Source organism: Lactuca sativa, chromosome 1 (genome assembly GCF_002870075.4).
Source record: "Lactuca sativa cultivar Salinas chromosome 1, Lsat_Salinas_v11, whole genome shotgun sequence".
Lineage (NCBI taxonomy): Eukaryota > Viridiplantae > Streptophyta > Magnoliopsida > Asterales > Asteraceae > Lactuca > Lactuca sativa.
The window spans coordinates 32,887,835-32,902,039 of record NC_056623.2 but is presented as its reverse complement, the minus strand read 5'-3'; the positions used below and the strand labels follow the sequence as shown (position 1 = coordinate 32,902,039).

The 14,205-nt window shown below is 34.3% G+C and overlaps 1 protein-coding gene across 2 annotated transcripts; it reads right to left on the bottom strand.

Moving 5' to 3' along the window:
• Positions 1-1,465: 1,465 nt before the first annotated feature.
• On the bottom strand, positions 1,466-7,577 carry LOC111913542 (CASP-like protein 4A3). 2 transcript variants are annotated; one of them, XM_023909260.3, is made up of 3 exons: positions 7,063-7,577; positions 2,026-2,161; positions 1,466-1,816 (listed from the first exon to the last, which is right to left on the bottom strand). In XM_023909260.3, the coding sequence occupies exons 1-3, from the start codon at positions 7,536-7,538 to the stop codon at positions 1,622-1,624; spliced, it is 807 nt and encodes a 268-aa protein (XP_023765028.1). In that variant the 5' UTR covers positions 7,539-7,577; the 3' UTR covers positions 1,466-1,621. The 2 variants fall into 2 exon arrangements, with proteins under 2 accessions (XP_023765028.1, XP_023765027.1); XM_023909259.3 differs by lacking the exon at positions 7,063-7,577 and adding an exon at positions 2,930-3,614.
• Between the last annotated feature and the right edge of the window lie 6,628 nt (positions 7,578-14,205).

The window sequence follows — 14,205 nt, the reverse complement described above, 5'->3', positions numbered from 1 at the left end:
TATTTCTGTCATTTCACTACCATGGGGACCATTTATGAAGTTTTTGCCTTATTTAATAAAAAATATAATTATTTAATATTAAAGGTCTCTCTCTCTCTCTCTAAATATTAAAGGTCTCTCTCTCTCTCTCTCTCTCCCTCCAGTTACCGACGATCATCAAGAACCCAACCACACACTCTCTCTCACTAAACTCTGGAGGGATTCGTTCACTGGAAAATCCGATGCAGTATCTCAAGATTCTGAATGTTGGCAAAGATGTTCTCTCAAGCAATTCGTCGAACACCTTCAGTACACGACTTATCTTCCCCACTTTCCAGCCCATTTATTAAACTATCAATATCCAGAGCATGAGAATTAAACCTTCCCCTTATACATCCAGTTCAGCAAATAAAAAGATCATGCATAAGGGGGGAAATACGAAATTGAAGAAATAGAGTCAAATAAGAGAGATTAAACACTAGAACAAGAATAATAAGAAAATGCAAAACTCTAAGAGCAACAAAGAACTCAAAAATCAACAGATATGAATGTGATTTATGGATTTTAGAAGTGATTTGAATAGAAAAGGGAGTTGGACTCTTGTTCGTCGGGTTCCGTCTGATGCTAGAGTGTTGTTGGTGACAGAGAGGAGGGAGATGGAAGGTTGTCGGGGACATCGGCGTTTTCTGGCAAGCATCAGAGGAGAGAGGCGGCGGCGGCTTCTTTTCATTTTTGGGTGTCTCCGGTGATCTTCACAATCAGATCTAACCCACTAGAACGAGAGAGGCATGGAGCTGGGCAATTGACTGTAATGGAGGTTGTTTGGGCTTTTCACTCTAGGGAAGGAACAGGGAGAATGGTAGAGAGAGATATAAGAGAGGGGTAGGTTTGGCCATTTGGGTACATATTGGTTTCTTAGGCGATGATGATGGTGGTGGTAGCCCCAACGATGGTGAGGCCAGTGAGATGGCGAGACCTGATGAATGACAACGTCGATATATGTCGGAGACGAAGGGGTTTGCCGGAATACAATTTTTTGTGTATGTTTGGACTTTGGATGAAGTGTGGTGGTGGCAGATCTAGATGAAGTTTAGACTTTTAATTTGGAGAGAGAGAGAGAGAGAGAGAGAGAGAGAGAGAGAGACCCCTTTAATATTTATTTAAAAAAAAAAATAATTAAAAACCTCATAAATGGTCCTTGTGTAGTGAAATGACAAAAATACCCCTAACTTAACAGCTAAATGGTAAAACGGAGTTAGTTTTTGAACTTATGGTAAAACGGGTAATTACCAAGTTTTAAATTACAACGATTTTTACAAAAATAAATTTAAAACATAGTGGTTTTATTGAAAAAAATATATGACATTTAACGATGACCTATAATAGAAAGAACTAAAAGTAGGATGCTATAATACACAAATAAATGAAAGTATGTTATTGTTTTTCGATTTAGCCCTAGCATATACAATCAAGAGTGCCCAGGAAATCAGCTCAAGGTTGCATTATTTCATTAAGATAACCATTTTTACAACCTCAAAAGTGAAAGATTCTACTCTTTTATAATTTATCACATTGCCTCTTACCTATACAACCTGTTTACAATTTAATTCTCGTGTAAAAACACTGATGATGATAAATATGTTTAGAGAGAGCTCTGGGTACAAAGATTATAACCAGATATGAGAGAAGAAAGTGCAAATGCAAGAAAAGCCAAAAAAGAGATTCCTATTGATGCAGTTGCCATTTGTGTGAACTCATCTTTTCCCCAATTTGACACCCAATCATCCACTCTAGTGGCTGCTGAAGATGATGCTGATATCAACAGATAAGCAAGTATCTACAGTCATAATATAAATTATGTTATTTAGTTAATACAAAACAGATGAGCTACAAAACTCACATGACATGACATGACATGACAAAAGATTGAGATCTGAGAATAGTCTAACTCCGCCAAATGCGGTACAATCTGTTCTGTTATGTCCTGTCATGTGGGCCCTACACAAGTACAACATAAAAAATACATGATGTGGTTGAGGTGCTTGCCTGGTCAATTAGGAAGTCAAAGTGAGGGCGAAGAGAGTATGAGATGATATGGTTTCCATTAATTAAGAGGTATGTCATGTCAATTGCTTGAAATGCTGCGTATGCAAACGCAATAGCATTCACACCTACCACATACCTACACAAGCAAATGAGGGAATGGATGATATAATTGAATAATAACAATTATAAAACACTTTAAAGATGTTGATTGTAAAAATGGATGCCTGAATAACTTTCTAGGGCTAACTTCGATGAAGAGGACATTCAAGACTTGTGCACTAACAATTATTCAAAAATGAATCTTTGTCCCGTATTTTTAGGTGGAACAACATATTGCAACTTTTGTCTCATACTCTCATTTATATCGTTCTCAATCCCTAAAAGTCAAAAACAATACAACCTGCTCTGTTCTAATACCCATGACTTTAAATCTAAGATTACTACCTTAATATAGTAATAGCCATAACTTTTAGAGTTTATTACAACTAATTATCTGATTATGATTCTTGAACATTGCAAGAATCCCTTTGAGAACATACCCAAACACCCATTATTCTCCTTTCTTGGAGAACATCCACTAAGGATGCATTCCTTAGGTATACTTGCAAAATTATTGCTCACTTTATTCGTTTGGAGAAAAAAAAGAATAAATCCCTTCTACTTTAGAGCAGAATTGTTCGAACTGGTAAAAACAAAAGATCAAAATTTCAAATTTAAACCCTTTAGTTTTAGTATAAAACCCTAAAAATTTACACATTTAAGTAAGCAAAGAGTTATTTTTAGTTCCCTCTTTAAACTAGCCATATGACCAATTTCTTGGTAAAGGATCATATAAATAAATAAAAAATTGTTCCAATTGATTTCAAATTCGGGTAATTACCAAGTTTCTTCTTACGAATTTTACCTGTACTCCCTGTATCGATCGAAGGAATCACCGCTCCACCCTTGAGTTTTATCAGCTGCCATCACAGAGAACGCAATCAGGCATAATATCAACTCCAATACCCTAAACCCTAACGCTGATCTGTCAACCATCACTTCTCTTTTCGACCTCCTCAATCCCGGCGTCGCTACCCTAGACCTTCTCTCTCCTCCTGCACCACCGTTTCCCTCTTCAAGACCGCCGGGGCCTACCTTCGTGACGCCAGTCACCGATTCCTCCCTCGCCGATCGGTTATAGGCTACCGTAGGCGACTGAGATTTTTCCGGCGGTTGTAGATTTAAGGTCTGAGGAAGCTTTTGATGGTGCGAAGTAGGAGATCTTGAGGAAGTATAGTACTTGTCGACAGCGACGATGGCTTTAGAATGGGCATAGGATAATTCGTCGGGTTGAAGAGGTGAAGTACCAGGAGAGTAGTACTCTTCGGTGTCGGAGGTTGATTTGTTGTTTGTGGTGGTGCGGTGGTGGCGTTTGTCATCTTTGTGGTTGTCCATGGCGATTTGCCGTGGTGGTGGGAAGATAAATGAAAGGAAGTTCCAAGTTTAAAAGGGCCCAGAGGAGATGGAGAGAGAGGGAAAAAGGAGAAAAACCTTTGTGTGGGTTTGGGACCAAATATAAAAAATAATTTAATCATTTGCATATAAATAATTTTTCATTTCAAACTATATTCTTTGGGACGACCTGAGTCGACAGTTTGATGACTTTTTTCTTTAATAAAATAAAAAACAATTTAAATTAATAATATAAAAATATTTGTTATAACTTTATAATAATATAATTCATAAAATAATTAGATAAATTTTAAATAAATGTCCCACTACACATATACATAGTAAAAAGTGTTCCAACATTTACTTTGAGAGTAAGCTTTCCCTGACTTATAAAGCCCACACAAACAATGCTGCCCCTTTTATTCTTTTCTTTTCCTTCAACCAATCATATTCTAACATATGCACACACAGCCTTATCAAAATAAGAAGACACCATTTAAATTAATTATGAAAATTATATATATATATATATATATATATATATATATATATATATATATATATATATATATATATATATATATATATATATAAAAGGCACTAATTGAAAAATATATATTAAGCCTGATAACAATGGAGATATAGACAATTTTAAATATTTAGACAAAAAATTGTTTCTAATTATTTATGGATCAAATAATAACCTCATATAATCAATTGCAAATCATTAACAAATAAAAATGATTACTAAATAGCAAAAATTCATTTCACAAAATAATATTACCTTTATTTTCACCGGTTTATGATATCAATTTATTAAAATATAAAAATTTATCAAACAGTCAAACTCCTTATTATAGAGTAAATTACATGAATGGTCCCTATGGTTTGGGGTAATTTGCATGTTTGGTCTCTAACTTATTTTTTTAACTTGGAAGATCTCTACTGTTTGTTTTTGTTGCGCGTTTGGTCCCTGTCTTACCTAAATAGACTATTTTGCCTTTGATTTTTTAATTTATTTTAATAAACACACCCTAACCCTACTTCCACCTCACCCTATTTTACCTTACCTATTCCATCTTATTTAAATAAAATAAAAAATCAAGGGAAAAATAGTCTTTTTAGGTAAGACGGGGACCAAGCACACAACAAAAACAAATTGTAGGGACCTTCCGAGTTAAAAAATAAGTTAGGGACCAAAAATGCAAATTATCCCAAACCATAGGGACCATTCGTGTAATTTAATCCTTATTATATTATTATTACAAGGAAAAAAATATAAAAATAGTCTTTACTGTTTGTATTTTCTTTACCAAAAGGTACAAAATTTTCAACATTAAAAGATAATATTATTTGAAGGTTTCATTGTGTATCGTAGGTGGAGACAGCTAGAGACAGTGGCCAGAGAAAAACAGAGATTGGGACAAAGAGGTGAAGTAGGACATCGAAGTGCTTTTTAGTTTGGGGTGTTGTGGTGAGAGCAGATACAAGTCGCAAGTGGCAAGGAAATACTATTCTCATTACATCCGTTGGTCTGGGATTTCGATTACCTCCCGCTTTAAAGAATTTCTCCGACCATCTACCCCCGTTTATAATTGTTGCAAACATATGCTATATCTCATACGTGGTTTTCTCAAACTAAAATTATTTTAGCGTTGCATTTGGGTTTTTTGTAGTTTAAGAAAGCACCATTGAAAAAGAACCTTTACCCCTACGAATATATATATATATATATATATATATATATATATATATATATATATATATATATATATATATATATATATATATATATATATATATATATATATATATATTACGTGTAGAAAATGAGACAACAAGTTTTGGTTATTTTGATGGTTTTCTTCTTCTGTGGGGGTGCAATGAGGTAGAGAAGAAGCAGATGACGGTAGTATGATGTTCACTAGTGAAGTGAAAACGAAGTTGTGGATTTTAATCTAGAAATAATAAAAGACAACGAAAAAAATACATAAATAAGGATAGATTGATAATTTGTTAAGAACTTAACGGATTCTAGTTAGTGGTGTTAGGTTTAGGAATCAAATCACAACCAAATTTACAAAATAGGCTATTTTTACAAATTAAAAGTTTCTTTTTTCTTTTACTTTATCCACAAAAAGCAAACCATAAGGGTCATTCTTAAAGTTCTCTCTATGTACAAAATCAACAAAACAAGAACATCTCAACACTATCTCATATAAACTCTTTCAATAAAAGGTTAACGTAAATTACATGAATGGTTCCTGTGGTTTGAAATAGTTTATGTATTTAGTTCCTAACTTGTTTTTTTAACTCGAACAGTCCACCATTATATGTTTTCGTTGAGTTTTTGGTCCTTGCGAGATGTATAAATACTATTTAGCCATTCTTTATTATTCTTTTTGATTTATTTTATAGTTTAAATTTAAAAGAATTAAAAGATGATCCGCCACTATCTCTTTCACACCCATGTTTTTTGAAATGGAAACCAAGCAACCCAAAAACATACACCATCACAAAATAACTTTAGTCTCAGCTTTCCGGCTAACCACTTAACCATTAAATCACCAAGTACACCACTAATGTCGTCACCTACCACCGGTGCTCGTGCTCGTTAACATCGTGATATATTCCCTACCTTCAAACTTAAGAACCCTAAACGCGGACCACATTACAGGTGACCCCTTCTCATCGATGATCATACTAACAAACCCCATTCACGATTTTGTTTAACAAACACAACAGTAGGAGCAACCACATACCCGTTTCATCTTGATGCATGTAGTGTGGTGTTTTCCCTATGGACCAATACAGATAAGGCCAAGACAAAGTAGACTACTTCCCTACCTTTTTGGATACCCAAACAACATTTTACGACTAACTTTGATGATGATGATGAAGAGATTATTTACGTATGTTGCACATAGACAATTATCCAAAAGTGAAACTATGTCCCATGTTTTTAAGTGGGACAACAAACAACATATAGGTAAAAAAATTGTTGACATGGGTATCAATCCCTACACGCTAAAGACGGTGCAACATGTTATGTCCTAAACTCCTAATATTCATGTTTATAAATATAAAAGTACCTTAACGAAGACAAAAGGTCAAATTTTCAAATTGCATATGATATCCTAAAAATTAAAAATTTTAATTAAGCACGTATTTATTAAATTTAGACCCCTCTACATAGCGGCCTTGAGCCAATTTCTTGGTGAATAATCACAAAAATAAATTATTTGTTCCAATTAAGACCGAACTTAGACCATCCAAAATGGTGAGTCCGAGAGTTGAACAAGTCATTCATTGGATTAAACTCTACCATAATAAAATGTTACATTGACATGCATTTAATGGATTTGAAGTTCAATGGCAAGTGAAGACTTCGCTGGGAAAAATTATAGTTTTTAACTCTTAAATATATACTATAAGTTAGGTTTTGAACTTTTCTATTCAACTTTTTAGTTTTTAGCGTTTAATGCATTATAACAAAAAGTTAATAGAACTAAAAAAAATGACAGTGCAATCTATTTAACTCTATAATTTAATGCTTGTCAATAAAATGAAAATCTGTAATTACAAGTTTCTTGATAAGAATTATACCTGTACTCTCTGTATCGATCGAACGAGTCACCGCTCCACCCTTGAGTTTTATCAGTTGCCATCACAGAGAACGCAATCACGCTTAATATCAACTCCAATACCCTAAACACTAATGCTGATCTGTCAACCATTACTTCTCTTTTCGACCTCCTCAATCCCAGCGTACCCACGCTAGACCTTCTCTCTCTTCCTGCACCACCGTTTCCCTCTTCAACACCGCCGGGGCCTACCTTCCTGACACCAGTCACTGAGTCCTCCCTCGCAGATCGGTTATAAGCTACTGTAGACAACTGAGCTTTTGCCGGAGGCTTGTCGAAAGCGACGATGGCTTTAGAAGGAGAAGATGGGAATTCATCCTGTTGAAGAGGCGAACCGCTAGTGGAGTGGAACACGTCGTCCTGGGAGTCGGTGTGGGATATTGATTGGTTGTTAGTGGTGGCACCGTGGTGGCGCTTGGCGTCTTTGTTGTTGTTCATGGTAATTTTCCAGTGGTGGGAACTGGGAAGAGAATTGAAAGGAAGTTCCAAGTTTAAAAAGGGCCAGAGGAGATGGAGAGAGAGGGAAAAAGGAAAAAACTTTTTTCCAAAACCAAATATAAAAAATAATAATTTAATTATTGGCATATAATTTTTTTTAGTTTCAATTTTGTATTATTTGGGACGACCAGAGTCAACAGTTTGATCGACTATTTTCTTATTAGGATTCATGTTCGATTTCAACCTCGAATCTCATGATATGTATAAAATATTTATCAAGGTTATATTTAAGAAAATGAATTTGATTTGACTTTAAGAATGTTGAAACTTAGGTAAAATTTGAAGAATTCGACAAAGATTTAAGTTAAATTCTTAACCATACGTGAATTTGACCATTATAGTCAAGTTTCGACAATGTATCATGTTATTTGTACTTTTGGCAAGAATGACTTAGGGAAAATGACTTAGAAGGGTAACTATCTTTTATATGTATTCATATATTGACAACTTTTTTTTTTGTATATAATAAAGCAACTAACTTGTTTTAACTGTTTAAATTACACAAATATTACCGGCTAATACATGTTTTAACCGGTAACTCAAAAGGAAAATGACTTAAGAGGGTAACTACTTCTTATCCCTGTTCACATGTTGACAACTTCTTATTTTTTGTACATAAGAAAGCAACTAACTTGTTTTAACTGTGTAACATATCAAAAATCATGACCAAAAATTTCATTTTTAATTTAATATTAAAACCATAATTGTCAAACCATTTATTTAATACTCTAGCATCGGGCCCCGCCCGACATCAGGCCTCGCCTGGCATTGAGCCCCGCTCAGTATACAGATCTGTCTCTTTTAGGCCCCGCCCGCTAAACACATACAATCATATAAGATGCTAACATATAAAAAAAACATATTTTATTATATATTTGTCCTAAGAAACATACTCTGCTAATGATGAGATACGGAACATCGTCTGTACTCAGCTAGTGATGAGATACGGGACCTCGCCCACACTCACCTCCCTACCAGGCACATACAAGTATCACACAGACAACAAGTATAATCTAACATACAAACATTCCTCGGGCACCCGCTCGACATCGGACCTTGGTATATAATAACATACTAGCATACCATGCCTAGGGCTAACCCCCGGGTCTTCCTACTCATAGACTACATAGGTTGGCATTGTGGCCTTAGACTCATTCACACAGTGAGGAGACTCACCTTGCACTGCTGAAGCCCTGGCTGGAACTAGCTGAGTATGGACGGAGTTTCGTATCTCATTATTAGCAGAGTATGTTTCTTAGGACAGGGATAAAGTAGAGTATGTTTCTTTATGTATTAGCATGTTATATGATTGCATGTGTTTAGTGGGCGGGGCCTAAGAGAGACATATCTATATACTGAGCGGGGCTCGATGCCAGGCGGGGCCTGATGCCGGACGGGGCCCGATGCCGGAGTATTAAATTAATGGTTTAACAATTATGGTTTTAGTATTAAATTAAAAACGAAATTTTTGGTCATGATTTTTGGGATGTTACACAGTTAAAACAAGTTAGTTGCTTTCTTATGTTCAAAAAAATAAGAAGTTGTCAATATGTGAACACGAATAAGAGGTAGTTACTCTCCTAAGTCATTTTCCCTCTGAGTTACCGGTTAAAACAGGTATTAACCGGTAATATTGGTATAATTTAAATAGTTAAAACAAGTTAGTTGCTTTATTATGTACAAAAAAGAAGAAGTTGCCAATATGTGAACATGGATAAAAGGTAGTTACCCTCCTAAGTCATTTTCCCAACGAATTATGATGTAAAGGTAAAATAGGTAGGAAAATTGTTAGAAAAATTCTAATATTTTTAGAAAAAATTTATTTCAGTTTTTTTTTAATAGAAAAGTTCCGATTATTTGATTTTGTACAATAATATATCATTTTCTGTTAAAAGAAAAAAATTGTTAATTTGAGCCAAAATAAAATACTTGGAACTTTTATGTTCAAAATTTTTTTTGAGACTAAAGTAAATTTTTTTCGAAAATATTGGGATTTTTCTAACAATTTTTCCAAATAAGTATAATAATAACCCATTTTAGTTCAATTTTTCAAAAGAGGAATAATAGTATAATACAATTTGATCCTTGTTTTTTAGATAATGTAGCATCTTATAGAAATCAACACATATTATAGATTCATTATGTAAAAACTCATCGTTTGAAATGAACAAAAATATATTTTGTGGATTCTAGAAAATGATTGAAATATAATGTATAACGATGGAAATCTACGTACACTTCAACTTTCTCCCTTGCCAAGCCTTATATACATAATAGTTTTATCTTTTATTTTAACTACTTTGTCATTTGAAATTTAAACACTACAAAGTGGATTGTTCTAGGATTTGAATCCTAAAAGCTACAAGAACAAACAATTTTGATAGGAAATATCCTCCGATGACTTTTTTGGGACCTTTTATAGTAAATAGAATCTATAGAATTGTGATTAATCAAATATTGCAAAGTCCCGATATTTATTATCACTTCATTGGTGGCCTTCCCATCAAAAAAAAAGTTATCTTTTTATTTTATGACAATATTAAATATGAACTCTTTATTTAGGTCTACTTATTTAGTTTCACTCACATATGCTAACATATTTATATTATTAGGTGCTATTGTTAAGTAATATTTCCTTATGAAAATATGGTATGTATTTAAAAATAACAAAACGAATGAAAATATTCTATAAAAAAATCATAAAGATAAAAATAGATTAGTTAATTTTGAATATAGTTTTAAAATTTTGTTTTCTAGAACAAGGAATATATGTTGTAAACTAGCAAGAATATAGAAAGATTTCCAGAGATGGAGAGGTGGGGAAGAACACCAAGAATCGAAGATATCATATCTAAGTTATGTAATGTGGTGCTATTCCTAATCCAAATGTAAGATGTTTTGATGTCCACCATGTCAGAAGCCAAATTCTATCGAACACCATATCATTCATGACCTTACACATATTGACAAGATACATGATAATAAATATATGTTAATTAAATTTATTGAAAATCTAACATGATAAAAATTATAAAAAATCAATGATTATAGATATCCTTATGTTTAATCAAACATTACAATTTACAAGGGGTTTTTCTATGGACCTTTAATTCGTTTTTCCATTAAAATTGCTATATATTAAGTCTAATAATAATAATATCACATAGAACCAAAAACTTTGATTTTTATCAAAATATTCGTGTCACAATCATCCTCAACTTCATCATCCAATATATTTATTACAATAATTCAGATATAGGATTATTCTATTTTGGTTTTACGTAAGAATATTTCAAATAGCTAATCAATATAAACGATTTTTAAAGCTAAAATTAAAAACAAATAAAATATATGAAAAACTTACAACTAAAGTTATCAACATATGTCATCGATCATTATATGGTTGATATTTGAGTTCATATGATTTTGTACTTTATGATTGATAAGGAGGGTCGCATTACTTTCATAGACGTAGTACAAAAGTGTTCCTACATTTACTTTGAGAGTAAGCTTTGCCTCCCTGAGTTATAAAGCCCACACAAACAACACTTCCCTTTTATTCTTTTCCATTACTTCAACCAACCATATTCTAAGCACACACAACCCCACGAAAACAAGATGACACCATTTTATGACATTACAATTTAAAACTATTATCTAATTATTATAATTTTACATATAGTTTCATATAGTGTTTTTTTAAGCTTTTAACTAAGAAAAATTATTCGTTATTTTTGCCAAACACTTTGGCGTGTTTGATATAGATTGTTGGGAGTGTCTAGCGTTTACCTTTAAAAAAAACTTCGATTTAAGCAAAAAAACATCATTTAGGAGTAAAAGCTTTTAGCTTTTAGTTTTAAAAAAGTTCAAAATTTAAAGATGCTTTATTTAACGTTTAAAAAAATTATTGAGTTTTTTAAATCAATTTCTAAAATTGCCCTTTAAAATATATTTATATATTATCTTTTATAAACAATTATCTTTTTATGTAATTTTACACACTTCATAAGCTTCCAATTATTTTTGCCAAATACTTATATCACAAATAAAAATTACAACTTCAACTACTAGCTTCCAATTTCTTGCTACCATTTAGTTTTGTCAAACTCGTCTTAAAATGCTAAAAACGCTCAAAAGCTAGTTGAAGTAGTTTTGGATTCATAGTTTTTTGTTTTGAAATAAAAGCTAAAATTTTATGATGTCAAATGATTTTTTATAAAAGGTAAAAGTTTTCAAAAGCTCTCTAGAATCTTGTAACGACCCAAAAACTATGATAAAAAATTTTATTCTAAAATAAAAGTTACAATCATCACATTGTTCCAAAATCATCACATAATAACAATGTCAAATCATCATAATACAATATTAAAAAGTACGGAAAATAGTGAGGAGAGAATGTTGTGTCATCACGTCGGGCCCTTCTCCTTAGTACCGGAAGTACCTGAAACCACAAATATAAACTGTAAGCAAAAGTTTAGTGAGTTTCCCCAAAGTATCATATACCAAACATAAATAAGTTAGTGTTATGGGCCAAACCACAGTCTTACAAGTAATTTCCTACCGAGGGTCAAATCCTGGTCTTCCATACAGTTGCTAGGGGCCAGACCTTGGTATTTCATACAGATACAAGGGGCCATATCCTGGTCTTTCATACAGTTGTCAGGAGCCAAATTCTAGTCTTCCATATACATATTACATATATAGCTAGCATCCTATATCACAGAGAATAGGTCGAACTTGGTGCCTTTAACCCGTTAATACATTAAGAGAAAACTCACCTCAGTCCACTAATAAATAACTAAATGCTCGGCTACCTAACCGGAAGATCCCACACTGAATACAAACAAATCACCCTAATCAGGAATAAGTTATAAACCATAACTGTGGGCCTAAATCCCAAATCCAAACCCCCTAAGATAAAAGCCCATTTTACCCTTCCCATAATGGGCCTAACCAAACTTGGCCCAACAACACAATAATGGACCTTAAGACCCAAACAGGCCCAAATCAAGCAACTTAAGGTCCACCAATAAATCCTGAGGCACGCCTACTTTAAACAGGCCAAGGCCCAAATGTCCAAAGCCCAATTGATAACCAAAAGCCCACTGAGAGGTAGGGATGTTAATCGGGTCAACCCGATCGGGTTTCGGGTTAGTCGGGATTTCACAAAAAATAATTTAACCCGACACCCGACCCTATTACGGTATGGGTTAGTCGGGTTCGGGTTAATCGGGTTTCGGGTTAATAGGGTCGGGTTAGTTAGGTTAATACACTAAACACTTAATTTAAACATAATATATATTGTTTTTTCAAGAATGCAATTTGATATAAACTCAAACTATTTTTTTACTCTTTTCTTAACATCAAGAATGCATACAAATTGAAATAAATTAAAAATAAAAGATCATGTACCTCATGGTTATTACAACATACGAGAAAACATGCATACCACAATAGCTAAAAGAGTTCTTCCATTATAAATATTAAATAGATGAACTTTCAGTCTCTAGTTAACGATCAACACCATGTAGTTTTGTAGCACCTGATTCCTGGTATGTATTCTTGGTTATTAAATCTCTTTATTTTGCATAATTAGCCTTGGACTCGGCGAGTTGAAGGACTGACTCGCCGAGTAGAAGCAGGACTAGACGCAGGATCTACTCGGTCTACTCGACGAGTAGGTCCGATAGACTCGGCGAGTAGACCCTGTTTGGACTTAAACCCTAACCCGGGTGTTTGCACCCTATTTAATCGATCTAACCCAGCCTCCACTTCCCTTAGCACTCCCGGAGACCTATAGAATGAAACCCTAGCCTCCTTTGTGTCCTTGTGGGTGATTGTTAGCATTTTGAAGGTGGTTTGGGGCTAGGGAGAAGAAGGAGAAGATTGAAGATTGCAAGAAGGGAAGAAGATCCGGAATCTACTCTGTGAAGGGCTTCTATTCAGGTAGAAAAGACCCTAACTTGATCTTTAGCTCGTTAGTCCCCTTTTTTGTCCTTAAGAAAAGAGGTTTTAAGCCCTAAGAACCTAAATCTCTATGTGTTTATGGCTAATGTTCTGCAAGGACTTCAGATTTGAACCTTTTGGACTTCATAGTAGCATAAAGTCTCTGTGGTTGAGGTAGTGGAAGTCCCCTTTGAGTATAGGACCTCTTGTATAGCTTGGAAGTGCATGTTTGAGCTCATAGGGCCATGCATGCACGTAAAGTTTATAACTTTACGTGGTAAATGAGCCCTAGGACCATGGATCTGTGGTCTGGAAGTGTTGCATGTCCCAGATATGGCCTACTCAGGAAATGGGTCGAAGGACTCGGCGAGTCCCAAAGTGGAACTCGGCGAGTTCTATGAAGATGGTCGTCGACTCGGCGAGTTGGATGAACAAACTCGGCGAGACCTATGAAGATTGCCTGGAACTCGCCGAGTAGTTCTTCAAACTCGGCGAGTAATATGAACATCCACAGAACACGAGGGGTTTAAGCGTCGAAGGCTCAACCCTTCGTACCTGTGCACGGAATTAACTGTATAACGTAGTCCCGAAACCCCCAAACCCTCAAATGGGGCGTTTTGGTGTGGATTGGAAGCGAGCAGGGGATCTGCTCGAGGAACTC

Bases quoted from the DNA above. Each gene is read 5' to 3' on its own strand.
- LOC111913542 (XM_023909259.3), bottom strand. From the start codon at position 3,459: ATGGACAACCACAAAGATGACAAACGCCACCACCGCACCACCACAAAC. The intron at 2,162-2,929 runs GTAAAATTCGTA...TTGCTTGTGTAG, and splicing joins GATCGATACAGGGAGTACAG to GTATGTGGTAGGTGTGAATG. The intron at 1,817-2,025 runs GCAAGCACCTCA...TTATGACTGTAG, and splicing joins TTGACTTCCTAATTGACCAG to ATACTTGCTTATCTGTTGAT.